The following is a 14,177-nucleotide window of genomic DNA, read 5'->3' on the forward strand; positions in this document are numbered from 1 at the left end:
AAACGGAGCCAAAAGGTTTTATGGGAGGGGTTGAAAAACGAGAGGGATTGGTGATGTCAGCCAAAAAGAAAACTTGTTTTGGAGGCGGACCAAATTAGTACATTTTGATAGAAGACGTCGACAATGACGACAAATATGTTTCCATGACTGAATCATTGGCAGAGAGACCTGGAACGTGCTTTTGGATTTCATGTTGACTTCAAGCATTCCCAATCTGAAAGATCTGCACCAAACCCAAGAGTGGATGAATCACACGGTTTCATTTTCTCAGAAAGGAAATTTCTAGATCTTCCAATGAACCAGCAGATGCACGGCCCGAACATCACTGGAGCCGATAAAATAAACGCAGTGTTGAAAGTTTCACTGGGTGGTTCGAACCAGCGTCCTTCTGATTACCAGATTATCAGTTATGTGCTTAGACCACTACACCACCACCACTCCAAATGTCTGAGACCGAATGCATTTTAATAAAACAAAATCTTGGGTAGGCCAACCAGACGTTTGTCAATCGCCCTATGTAACTTATAGAAATGTAATCTGGGACGTTTACCGTTCCAAATGAAGGACTTCGCTATACTTGGAATACAAGTTTTGGAATGCAATTAATTTTAATAACATTAAACTTTCCAATCATAGATAAATGTAATGAAGCCCACCAGCCCACATCACTCAAATCTTTTATTAAAGGGTCGAACATAACTAACTAAATCACACAAATTTGCTGGGAATAAGATGCCCAAATAAAAAAGCTGTTACTGGGCAGTATGCAGTCAGAGCCAAAGCTCTCCAATTCCTTAGAAAAGGAATGAATAATTCTGTGGAGGCAAGGCATAGATCTAGTGGGCTTGGAGACGAATAATAAAATATCATCTGCATAAAGCAAAAGCTTATGTGCCATACCTCCCGCCACCACCCCAGGAAAATCCACTTCCCTTCTTATCACGGCTGCTAATGGTTCCAAGGCAAGACAGAACAATAATGGGGAAAGAGGGCAACACTGCTGGGCCTTTTCCCGAACCTGTATATTTCTAAAACCTTACAAAGATAATTCCATTCTACCATATCAAACACCTTTTCAGCGTCAAGATGGCAGCAACCGTAGACTGATCATTCGCCACTGACCACATAATATTGTTATCAGAAGAGCTTCAGCCCCGAATAAACCCTGCCTGATCTATATGTATAAGAGATGTCATAACTGAAACGGTTGGCCAAAATTTTGGCCAATATTTTTACGTCTAGCTGGACCAGGGACATTGGACTGTAACTCTTACACTCACTTGGATCTTTGTCCTTTTTAAGAATCAGACTGATCCGGACTTGTGTCATGGTTGGCAGAAAATTTCCTGAAAATTTCCTTTAATGATTCCATATAAACTTCTAACCAAAGTGGAGCCAGTTCTGTAGCATAAGATCAAAAAAATTAAGCGGCAAATCCATCTGGCCCTGGAGCCTTGCCTGTTGGCATGGCCTTGATTACCTTGCCAAGCTCCTCCAAGGTTATCTTAGAAGCAAGATAATTTGTTTTTGCTCAGTCGTCAGTTAAACTATAAAGATCAAGATAGAACTCTTTAAAAGCATTATTAATATCAATGGCTGAGGTAAATAATTCACCACCAGCAGATTTCACTGAGGGAATGGTCTCTGCTTTATATATCTAGCTTCCCTGCTTTGTCCCCCGACTCAAAATATGCCTTGTATGTCTTGCCCTGAATTGCAAAAATTCCACCTTCCACAACAAAATAGTATTAAATCTTTATTTCAATCGGGTATTTTTTCTGAGGCCATCAGATGACATGGTAAAAAAAATGGACGAATAGAGGATCACTCTTAATGTAAGAACAAAAGGGCAATTAACCACGCTGGGAAACGGACTGTTATTGTGAATTAAATCCATGGATTCCTTGGACTGATCTCTCCATTATTACACACTCCAAACCTGTAAAGGATCAACTTTTATTTTCTAGAATATACCAGACAATGTTATTCTCGCTGTAACCGTGTAAAAGTGACTTTTAAATTTGTTTATTTTAACAGATTTTTTCTTGTGTACAATCATATAATAATCTTGAGTATGATGAATGTCAGTCCATTATAATGATGATGTTTTTGTGTTCAGATGTTCATCATGAGAGAACAGATGAATGTGATCCACACTGGAGAACAGCAGATGCTGCAGATACCAGTGAAGATGTGTTCAGTGAAGCTGCTGGACTGCAGGAACCTGATGAAGATGAGAGGAGAAATCAAAGTAGAGGAACAACAGAGTGATGAATATTATGAAGAAACCACAGCAAAGGAACAACAGAGTAATGATGATGATTTTATCACTCAAAAGTCATACTAAAAAGTTTCCCTCTATTTTGTGTTGTCAGTTTAGAAGTGCTCAGTTGTCTTTTAAGGTACATCTTTTTTTATTTTTCCAAATTCAAAACAGTTCTGCAGGAACGGTCACTCTGGATTAGGGTTTTGCTTAAAGTCTTCATTTGTCCTTTTTAACATGATGTCTTTTAAAGGATGGTTCACCAGTTGATAGACAATTTAAAGTTATTTTTCAGATAATACACTTATGGCCACAATATACTTCATACAAAATCTAAAAAACAAACTAATGGTGTGTTGGCATTTAGAGCAAAATCTGGTCAAAAAGGGTTTATCAGTTTGTTTTGGTGGTTCATTACAGCTTTGTAGCAAACATCACTCATTCAGGTGCACAAGCTTCAGTGTTAACCACGAACTTGTGATCAAAATCTGAGTTCACGGAACGTTTGTACAGAGATTCTTGAGATCGCTGAACCTGATCTAAACCGGTTTGGCTCCATCTGGTTTTCTCAACCTGAAACTTACTCTGAAAATCAGAGTTTGTTCAACTAGCTTTGTGCAACAGGCCACTGGGCATGTCATGTAATTTCGATATAATAATTTTATATGACAGCTGATTGACTCACCTAGTATGAATCTTGCACAGCAAAAATCACAAATAAATACATTTGTCCCTCTTGAACTGATTTTTGTTAATTTACTTTGTTCATTGTAGAGCTGATGGAAGTGAAAGAGGAACATCAAGAGCTGAATGAAGCAGAGGAGAAACATCATGATTTCACAACTGGAGAAAAATCTTTTTGAGTTGCTCAACAAAAAATCCTCAAAGAAGAACAGCAAAGAAATCTCTTACTTGCTCTCAGTGTGAAAAGAATTTCGCATGTAAAAAAAATCTTAATGTACACATGAAAATTCACGCAGGAGAGAAACCTTTCACATGCCATCAGTGTGGAAAATGTTTTTGCATATGCAGTTTCTCTCAAAAATCATGTCCAACATCACTGTAGCAGAGAAAAGCCATTTGAATATGATAACTGTTGTAAAGCATTTGTTGAGGATTCAGACCTAAGAAAACACCTGAAAACTCACACAAATGAGAAGCCTTACAAGTGTTCTTTTTGTGGGAAATGTTTTGCACACCTGTCCTATTTGAAAAAGCACCAGAAAATTCATACCTTTGCCGGAGTTCATATGTGCATTGAATGTGGGAAGACCTTTACTACAGTCACCGATTTGAAACGGCACCAAAGAATTCATTCTGGAGAGAAACCTTACAAGTGCTTATACTGTGAAAAGAGTTCCACTCAGTTACATTATCTGAAAACACATGAGAGTATTCATTCTGGAGAGAAACCTTACAAGTGCTCACACTGTGGAAAGAGTTCCACTCGGTTACAAGACCTGAAAACACACGAGAGAATTCATACTGGAGAAAAACCTTACAAGTGCTCACACTGTGGAAAGAGTTTCACTCAGTCACAACAACTGAAAACACACGAGAGAATCCATACTGGAGAAAAACCTTACAAGTGCTCACACTGTGGAAAGAGTTTCACTTATTCACAACACCTGAAAAAACACAAGAGAATCCATACTGGAGGAAAACATATGACTGCTCTTAATTTGGGAAAAGTTTTAACAAAGCAAGTAATCTACGTAGACATGTAAAAAAAGTATTGCGTTAAGTAAATTGTGGTAAATTCAGTTAGGATCACTACTTATTTCAGCTTTTATTTCTTTCATCACATTCCAATGGGTCAGAAGTCTACATATACTTTGTTAGTATTTGGTAGCATTGGCTTTAAATTGTTTAACTTGGGTCAAATGTTTTGAGTATCCTTCCATAAGCTTATCAAAATAAGTTGCTGGAATTTTGGTCCATTCCTCCAGACAGAACTGGTGTAACTGAGTCGGGTTTGTAGGCCTCCTTTCTTGCATACACTTTTTCAGTTCTGCCGCCGGATTGAGGTCATGGCTTTATGATGGTCACTCCAGGAGAAGGGACTTAGTAAGGGAGGTGACCAAGAACCCAATCTGATAGAGCTCCAGCGTTTCTCTGTGGAGAGAGGAGAACCTTCCAGAAGAACACCCATCTCTGCGGCACTCCACCAATCAGGCCTGTATGGTAGATTGGCCAGACGGAAGTAAATGGCACATGACAGCCCTACTGGAGTTTGCCAAAAAGCACTTGAAAGACTCTCAGACCATGAGAAACAAAATTCTCTGGTCTGATGAAACAAAGATTGAACTCTTTGCAAGCGTCATGTCTGGAGGAAACCAAGCACTGCTCATCACCTGGCCAATACCATCCCTAAAGTGAAGCATGGTGGTGGCAGCATCATGCTGTGGGGATGTTTTTCAACGGCAGGAACTGGGAGACTAGTCAGGATCGAGAGAAAGATGAACGCAGCAATGTACAGAGACATCCTTGATGAAAACCTACTCCAGAGCGCTCTGAACCTCAGACTAGGGCGAAGGGTCATTGTCCTGTTGGAAGATGAACCTAAGCACACAGCCAAGATAACAAAGTAGTGGCTATGGGACAACTCTGTGAATGTCCTTGAGTGGCCCAGCCAGAGCCCAGACTTGAACCCGATTGAACATCTCTGGAGAGATCTGAAAATGGCTGTGCACCGATGCTCCCCATCCAACCTGATGGAGCTTGAGAGGTCCTGCAACGAAGAATGGGAGAAACTTCCCAAAAATAGGTGTGCCACGCTTGTAGCGTCATACACAAAAAGACTTGAGGATGTAATTGGTGCCAAAGGTGCTTCAACAAAGTATTGCGCAAAGGCTGTGAATACTTATGTACATGAGATTTTTTTTCGTTTTTTATTTTTTATAAATTTGCAAAGATTTCAAACAAACTTCTTTCACGTTGTCATTATGGGGGTATTGTTTGTAGAATTTTGAGGAAATTAATAAATGTAATCCACAAATGTAATGTTTAAAGGTACAGTTAATTTAATGCATTTAAACTTCTGACCCACTGGAAGTTTGATACAGTCAATTAAAAGGGAAACAGTCTGTCTGCAAACAAATGTTGGAAAAATGACTTGTCATGCACAATGTAATTTGCAAATTAAAACCTATGCAAGTATATCTGGAGATTAATTATTATTTTTTTACTTATGTTATGCATTTAAAAACTGTCTCTTTTAAATAGTTAATTTAGTCACAAGTGTATTATTAATTTTAAAATATATAGTATTTCCCATATAAACTTGTGTAAATATAACTAGCATGTTTACATTTTAGTCTGGTGGCGTGAATAAAGTCTTTGCTTCATAATCTTATAATGTGTTTATTTGACTTAGTGTTTAGTGTAATTATTTACTAAGACAGACAGACAGACAGGTAGTGTATGGAATTATATTAAAGCATATAGTTACACGTTGGGTTCTGTTTAGGAAATATATTTGAAAGTAGGAAGGAAGTTCAGGCCAAGATATCAAATTAAAGTCAATAAAGGACTCTGTTCTCTAGTTATTTAAAAAAAGGGCCACAGGAGTCTAAATATTTTTATGTTTTATACATTTCTTGCTGTTTTTATGTTTTATGCATTTCTTGCTGTTCATTTTGCGTAATTGAAGTGTTCTATCAGTATGTTGAGCCAATATGTTATGGATATCTTTGTTCTGACTTTCCGTTTAAGCAATATCTTCTTTGCAATTGTAATGGCTACACATATCAATGATTTAATGTGGCTAGCTATTTCTATACCAAATGTGTCACCCCAGGAGAAGAACTAAGTTGGAAAGAGGTATGCCAAGGATGACAATCTCTGCAAGTCTACTCACGACCTCAGACCAAAATATCTGTATATTAGGACAGAGCCAAAGGGCATGAGGGAAGTTACCATTGGTGAAACGGGTCTGAGTGAAGATTTATGTGCAGAGTTTAATACAAATAGTTAAACAGGCAGAGGTCAAAACCAGGTAAGCAATCCAGATAAACAAACAAATCAAAGATGGTAAACAAAGAGGTAATCCAAGGTATAGGCAATAATCACAACAGGCATGCAGTAGATAAAGATAACGCTCAGAAATACCAGACAATGGGGTGAATTGGCAAAACTTTGCAGTGAGAGCAGATATTATATACACTGGGAGTGATAGGTGAATGTAATTCAGGTGTGAGAGTCAATGGCGAGAAGGAGATGCTGGGAAGTGTAGTCCTGGTAGAGGATAATACTCGGCAGAAGGGATCTTGTGTGAACAGACAGAGAAAGGGGGAGTACTGTCAGATCAGATGGTACTCCCCCCTTTGAAGACCCCCTTTAGAGCGTACAGGAGGTCTGCCCAGGGCCTGAGAGCTGGACGGTAAGGATGGGCTACGTGAAATTCTGAGATGAGCGAATGGTCCAGAATGTCTTCCGAAGAGACCCAAGATTGTTCCTCTGGTCCTTAGTCCCAATCTAAGACTCTGCCCCAATGTCGAGAGTCAATTAGAGTTTTGACTTGGTAGGCGATCTCCCCATGGAGGTCAAGAGGAGGGGTACAGTTGTCAGCAGAGGCACTGGAAGACTCAGCAACCGGTTTGAGTAGAGACATGGAAAGTAGGAGAGCTGAAGTAGTGAGGTGGCAGTTGAAGTTAACAAAGTATAACGAGCATAAAACATGACTGACCACAATAAATGTATTTAGATAAAATTGAATATATTGCAGCTGGGACATTCCTGTATGGCTTGATGTCTTGAGGACTTGATGTCCACCAACCATGTCTTTGACACCAATTAAATTAATTTTATATAAGATGGTCCCTTGTGAAATGTATATAATGGGTTCTGAATGGGTTCATGGACATTCATTTTTATAAGGTGCATGATCAAAATATTGACAAAAAAACATATTATGGTAACTGTATGATTCCCCCTGAAATGTATGCACCCTTCAAAACCTCAAAAATCGACTGTCCACAATACAAAAATATACAACCATGTATTTTTGATAATGTAAATACATTGGAAATGGGATGGTCACTTGTACAATGTATTTGCCATTATTTATCAATAATACATGGATGGTGGATATTTTTATTGGGTCCATAATCAAAATACTAACAAAACTTTTACTTGACTGTGACTCCCTCTGAACAACATTCACACTTCAAAAATCAACTTTCTACCATCTATGTATATTTTTCCATTGTACTGCATAAATTGCAGATGGGATCTCCATATCTCAGAGTTGGGACCACTTAGAGACTTAAAAATGGCACTCCTGTGCTTGCCCTAGCCTCCCCTTTCAATGGTGCAAATATGAAGTAGTTCAGAGAAAGTCAAATATTTTGATGAAATTTATGACTTTCTCCAATCTTCATAATATTTTAAACATGAACAGGAGACAAACACAGGAGTGCAGGTTTCATCTCTCTAAGTGGTCCCTCTCTGAAAAATAGAGATTCCATCTGCAATGTATAAAATACAAAATATACATGGTTGGTGGACAGTTGGTTTATGAGTTTTTGAAGGGTGCAAGGACTCACATAGTCACCTAAATGTTTTTGTCTTATGTCTTATGAAATTTTGTCTTAAATTTGATCTTATGCCTTTAAAAATGGATGTCCACCAACCATGTATTTTTGATAATGTAAATACAATGTATTTACATTATCAAAAATACATGGATAGTGGACATCAATTTTATAAGTTGCATAATCAAAATAGATATTGTTCTGTGCAAAAGTGGACTTTTTTGCACTGTCTGAGGACACACCCACGAGACATATATGTCGATTTTGGGACATTTTGAGCTTTCTGAGCTGGTTAGTTGGGCACTTACTTTGTGATTCAGCAAAATTACAGGAAATTCCTGTTTGAAATTGATTTACATGTCATATTATTCATAAAACACATTGAATAACCCTAAGGGTATACAGTTTAACACATTCATATACCTTACAAGTCATAAAAGTGAATAATATGCTTAAAAACTGAGTGTCCACAGACTATGTATTTGGTGGCGATTAAATACATTGCAGGTGGGATCTTCCTGCATGACAGAGTGAAAATTCCTTTAAATTTGGTGCAAACACTTTGGGGCTTGAAATGCTTATTCATATTGAAAATTGGTGCTGGGCAAGTATTGATAAAAAATCTGGAAAAATATTCTAGAAAAATAACTAACTTTTCACTCAAAAAGTGGCCAATTTAGCACTTAACCAACTCATTCAGACTTCAAACTTTGCATACTGTCCATGGGACCCCTGAGAAGATATAGATTTCAAATTTGAGTCATTTAGAGGTTTCGGAATGGTTTCCATAAACAGTATATATCAAATGGTATGCACTGCATGTGGACGTAAGCCTGACATCACATCTGTAGGTCCAACAGATCCCAAATTTCACACAGTGACACGTCCATTCCCAGCAAACATGCGACGTCAGATAGACGTTCATTTCGTGTCTGTATAACGTCTGTCAGTTCAGACCCACTTTTGTATGTCAGTGGACGTGCAAAACAGGTTAAAAATCTGAACGTCTGACTAGGACCATTTATGGACGTCTATGGACTTGCGAAAACGGTTCAATATCGGAACGTCTGACTAGGGACACCTATGGACGTCTGTGGACGTGCAAAACTAGTTCAATATCTGGACGTCTGACTAGGACCATTTATGGACGTCTATGGACGTGCGAAACTGGTTCAATATCTGAACGTCTGATTAGGACCCTTTATGAACGTCTGTGGACGTGCGAAACTGGTTCAATATCTGAACGTCTGACTAGGGACACCTATGGACGTCTGTGGACGTGCAAAACTGGTTCAATATCTGAACGTCTGACTAGGACCCTTTATGAACGTCTGTGGACGTGCAAAACTGGTTCAATATCTGAACGTCTGACTAGGACCCTTTATGAACGTCTGTGGACGTGAAAAACTGGTTCAATATCTGAACGTCTGACTAGGGACACCTATGGACGTCTGTGGACGTGCAAAACTGGTTCAATATCTGAACGTCTGACTAGGACCCTTTATGAACGTCTGTGGACGTGCGAAACTGGTTCAATATATGAACGTCTGACTAGGGAATCCTATGGACGTCTGTGGACGTGCGAAATTGGTTCAATATCTGAACGTCTGACTAGGACCCTTTATGAACGTCTGTGGACGCGCGAAACTGGTTCAATATCTGAACATCTGACTAGGGAATCCTATGGACGTCTATAGACATGCGAAACTGGTTCAATATCTTAACGTCTGACTAGGGAATCCTATGGACGTCTGTGGACGTGCGAAATTGGTTCAATATCTGAACGTCTGACTAGGACCCTTTATGAACGTCTGTGGACGTGCGAAACTGGTTCAATATCTGAACGTCTGACTAGGGAATCCTATGGACGTCTGTGGACGTGCGAAATTGGTTCAATATCTGAACGTCTGACTAGGGAATCCTATGGACGTCTGTGGACGTGCGAAATTGGTTCAATATCTGAACGTCTGACTAGGACCCTTTATGAACGTCTGTGGACGTGCGAAACTGGTTCAATATCTGAACGTCTGACTTGGGAATCCTATGGACGTCTATGGACGTGTGAAACTGGTTCAATATCTGGACGTTTGACTAGGGACCCCTATGGACGTCTGTGGACGTGCGAAACTGGTTCAATATCTGGACGTTTGACTAGGGACCCCTATGGACGTCTGTGGACGTGCAAAACTGGTTCAATATCTGGACGTTTGACTAAGGACCCTTACTGTGGATGTTTGTGGACGTGGAAGTAAGCCAGGACTCCTTTAAGACAGATGACTATTTCAGTATCTGAACGACTCTGAAACATGTCATTGTGAAATGTATAAGAAATAGAAACTTTCTGGGAAATGTCTGAAAAATTTGTATTTTGGAAATTTTGCCCAATTTAAATTGCAAAAGTGCAACACATTCAGTGCCTGTACATGTAATTTCCAGCATTAAAAGCAATTCAGTAGAATTACAATCAAGCGGTGCAGAGCACACTTCATGATTCTCTGGATCTTGGGTTGAGCCCACAATAGGCCTAAAATTTTACAGATTTTTGGAGTGAGATCATACGCATTTTTTTATTCAATGCTTAGTACATATCTCACTATTTACCACACTGCAATTATTAATATTAGTTTGACCATGTCATTGGAGGACACGGAATCATGTACTGATGAACAAATAGTAAATGTTTATGTGTGAGATTAGGGTTAGGTTAACCCTAACCCTAGCACAAAATATTTCATTATACAGCAAAGTTACAGCATACAGCAAGTAGGAAAATCAGAAGCTAAATCGATAATAAAGAAGTTATTAGAATGTGGCAGGAACATTGGAATAGAGGAAAGGGAAATTAACTATTTTTTAAACTCAGGTTGGGTAAAGAGTGTATGCAGAATTGCAAGATTACGGTTAGGACACACTGCAAACTCTGCATGATGTATAATGTACCTGATCAGCAGAGCATGTTGTTATGATGTGCAATAAATATGGTAGTCAAGAGGAAAATTGAGCACATGGGAGAGACTTGCATTTCAATTTGCATATAGATTGCATATAGCACTTATAGGCTATAGCACTTTATAGCTTGCATATTGCATAGCTTGCATATAGCACTAGCATATAGCTTGCATATTGCATAGCTTGCATATAGCACTAGCATATAGCTTGCATATTGCATAGCTTGCATATAGCACTAGCATATAGCTTGCATATTGCATAGCTTGCATATAGCACTAGCATATAGCTTGCATATAGCACTAGCATATAGCTTGCATAGCACAGAACTTGCATATTGTTGTCCTACTGTTAGTTTATTGGTCTCATTTGTAAGTCGCTTTGGATAAAAGTGTCTGCTAAATGAATGTAAAGGAGACTTATTATAAGACTATTTATTTAATATTTAATATTTATTTTTTATTTAAATAAAGGATAAATAAAAAAGAAATATTAAATAAATAGTCAGGCCATAAAATAATTAAATATTTATTTGAGTTTCTGATAGCTACCAAGCTGGATATATATATATATATATATATATATATCTCATAATAATGATATTTGTAAGCAAGAGATCATTCATGGGGGTGGCGGTAATGAACTAAAACAGTCTGCAACCGCCGTTAAAAAAAAAAAATAAAAAAAAGAAGAAAAATCGCCACGTCACACTGCAACTTCACCACAGGAAAAGTATCCTACCGATGCTGCAGATCGACACGTGGAGATCGAGACACTGCGTGTACGAAAACAGGTAAGTTAAAAAAAAACAACCATCAATTTAATATGTTATTCAGTTAAGTTTAGATCACATCAGATGAAGTGAATTATCTAAGTCTCATATGCCCCTTAATACCTTGAAATACTTGCGCGGGGTCGACAAATGCGCGGGCGCATTTGCTGGTTTCCCCCACAACCCACATAGCAAACAGACTTGGCCCAAATGTGGCCTCATCATGGCACTGCTGGCGTGTTGCCGGCACTGGCATGCATCATGTCAGCCAACTGTGGGCCAAGTGTGGCAATGGCACTGCGTGCATGACGGCAGACAACATTTGGGCCGATTGTGGATGGGAGGTGTGTGGCCCAGATCATGTCAGCCAACTGTGGGCCAAGTGTGGCAATGATGGCACTGCATGACGGCACACAACATTTGGGCCGATTGTGCATGGGAGGTGTGTGGCCCAGATCAGTGTAGCGATTATGGGCCATACTTTGTGTACTGGACAATTATAAGCCTGCTACTATATTTTCAAGGCAAGATTATCACCCCCCCCCACCCCCGTTCTGAAAAAGACGTAGGCCTAAAGATTGACTTATAAGTCAGTGAAAAAATATCCAATTGTTAAAAAAAAATTATTAATAATGAATAAATATAGTATTTAGTTTTCAGCAATGTTCACAAAATTCAGTAATCATTAAAAAATATACATTTACTAACATGATAATTTTGTTTTTTTAAGTATTATTATTTATTTTAATTTGTTTTTATAAATTTGTAATAAAAAATAAAAAAACGAATCCACATACAAGTCTACGTTTTCCATACTTTTTATTTTAAGCACCACAAAATCATGTTAAAAACTTAATATCTATATATTTTTCTAAATAACAGTTTATTTAAAACAACTGCAGTCAACTATAGTTTTTTTTATTTTTTTGGCGCGATCTCCACGGTAACAGCAGCTTTTCTGGTTGGCGAATGAGGTTCACGTGATGCGTCGGTTGAAATTTCACCCGCTGAAGCCGGTTGAAGAAGACATCTCAGACAACCGCTGTTCAGGTAAGTGAAGTTCACTCTCTTTTGGGCGCTTTTTCAATACTTCAAACTCGGATGCCACTTTTTTCTTTATTGAAGTGAACTTTTGCCTATATGGTAGCTGATTCAGCTGCCCCTGAACATGAGAATGCCAATACAGACGTGAACGGGGTGCGATAGACAGGTGTCGTGCTTCATGTGTGCGGAACGTTAATGCTGTTAAAATGATAGGAAAATCACAGCATATTCAGCAACCGCAATTGACTTATAAAGCTGAAAGTGATTCAATGGTTGTATAATCAGATTGTATGATATCTAAATCTAATCTTTGACTTAAAGATGACTTTTCTTTTAGCTAAACATTCTTAAAACAATAAGAAAGCAATTTTTTTATATATATATTTTTTTTAGCATTTTGCATCAGTCATGTTGAATCAAATCTGGATTAATCATTGTTTCACATGAAAAGGACATGCTCCATTTTTTTTTATTTGTGATCAATGTATTTGCTAGTCATGTATTGCTAGTCATCTCATTCCCATGTGTGCCATATTTGTAGGCGATTGAGAGAAAAATAATTATACTGTACTATTAAAATATCTACATTGAAAGAATGAAATTGATCACATAATTTTTTTGTTGTCTAAAACAATAGTTCTCAACCTGGGTAATGTTTAGAGGTCACATCTAGGAATGCAATAAACAATTGGCCACTTATGGCAAAACTGAACCATGAGCAATAAGTAAGCAACTGTTTAAGATTATTAAATGATTTTTCTTTAGGTGAAAATAAGATGTTATGCTTTGAATGCGTTACATTATCAGTACTTCAACCGTTCATTGGTTACTGTTTACACCACAGACGTTCATAAAGGGTCCTAGTCAGACGTTCAGATATTGAACCAGTTTCGCACGTCCATAGACGTCCATAGGATTCCCTAGTCAGACGTTCAGATATTGAACAAGCTCCTTGCCAGCAGTTTTAACCAACATAGAGGCTTTTACACATGTGGTACTTTTTGTTTTCAGAGTTTCAGAAAAAAGTGCTTACTAAATTAGTGGATATCCACATGGAGGTCAGAAGGCTGGCAAGAAGCTGAGCCTCCCTGTCATCTGCCCATATAGAGCAGCTGGAGACGATGGAGGAGTTTGACAGAGAGGAGGAACGCCTCAAGGACAAGGACGCCTTTGAGTCCCTGGTATGCACAATCTAGAAGTGATGTAATTTTAAGGCATGCTCTGTTTTATGTATATATAATATTCTGTGGTATATCAGTGAAACTTGTTATATGCTATTGTTTTTCTAACATGACAATATTACCCCCTCTCTTTAAAGGTGTTGCAACTTGCCAGAATTGGAGGGAAAGATATAAGGGATTGTGTCCACAAAATTCTTGACAGGTATTTTTAACAGGATCTCTACATATAGGAACATGTAACATGCATACAACAAAACATGTTACATTTCTTGTCACAGTTTGCCGGTCAACAGAGGATGTGACATATCTAAACCAACTTATACTATACACTTTATTCACCAGGCCACTGTCTGAAACAATAAAGCTGTGGGAAAAATAGGAAGAGCTCCAGAAAACAGCATTGACTGCTGCATTTTTATATTTCATAAAATTGAAAA

General features: G+C 38.2%; 2 protein-coding genes across 7 annotated transcripts in view; one reads left to right on the forward strand and one right to left on the reverse strand.

Annotated features, from left to right (window-relative positions):
• Positions 1 to 5,585, forward strand: part of LOC127618626 (zinc finger protein 383-like) — a 101,918-nt gene extending 96,333 nt beyond the window's left edge. For 2 of the 4 annotated variants that reach the window (XM_052091198.1, XM_052091196.1), the window contains exons 2-3: positions 2,120 to 2,309; positions 3,038 to 5,585. In XM_052091198.1, coding sequence (XP_051947158.1) covers positions 3,514 to 3,990 — 477 coding nt within the window. In that variant the 5' untranslated portion in view covers positions 2,120 to 2,309; positions 3,038 to 3,513 and the 3' untranslated portion in view covers positions 3,991 to 5,585. Of the gene's footprint in view, positions 1 to 2,100; positions 2,310 to 3,037 lie in introns of those variants that run through there. The other 2 variants (XM_052091197.1, XM_052091199.1) reach the window with 2 other exon arrangements.
• The window catches only part of LOC127618586 (zinc finger protein OZF-like), a 178,767-nt gene that overhangs the window by 22,869 nt on the left and 141,721 nt on the right, over positions 1 to 14,177 (reverse strand). The window lies entirely within an intron of this gene.

The sequence above is a fragment of the Xyrauchen texanus genome, chromosome 25 (assembly GCF_025860055.1).
Source record: "Xyrauchen texanus isolate HMW12.3.18 chromosome 25, RBS_HiC_50CHRs, whole genome shotgun sequence".
Taxonomy (NCBI): Eukaryota; Metazoa; Chordata; class Actinopteri; order Cypriniformes; family Catostomidae; genus Xyrauchen; species Xyrauchen texanus.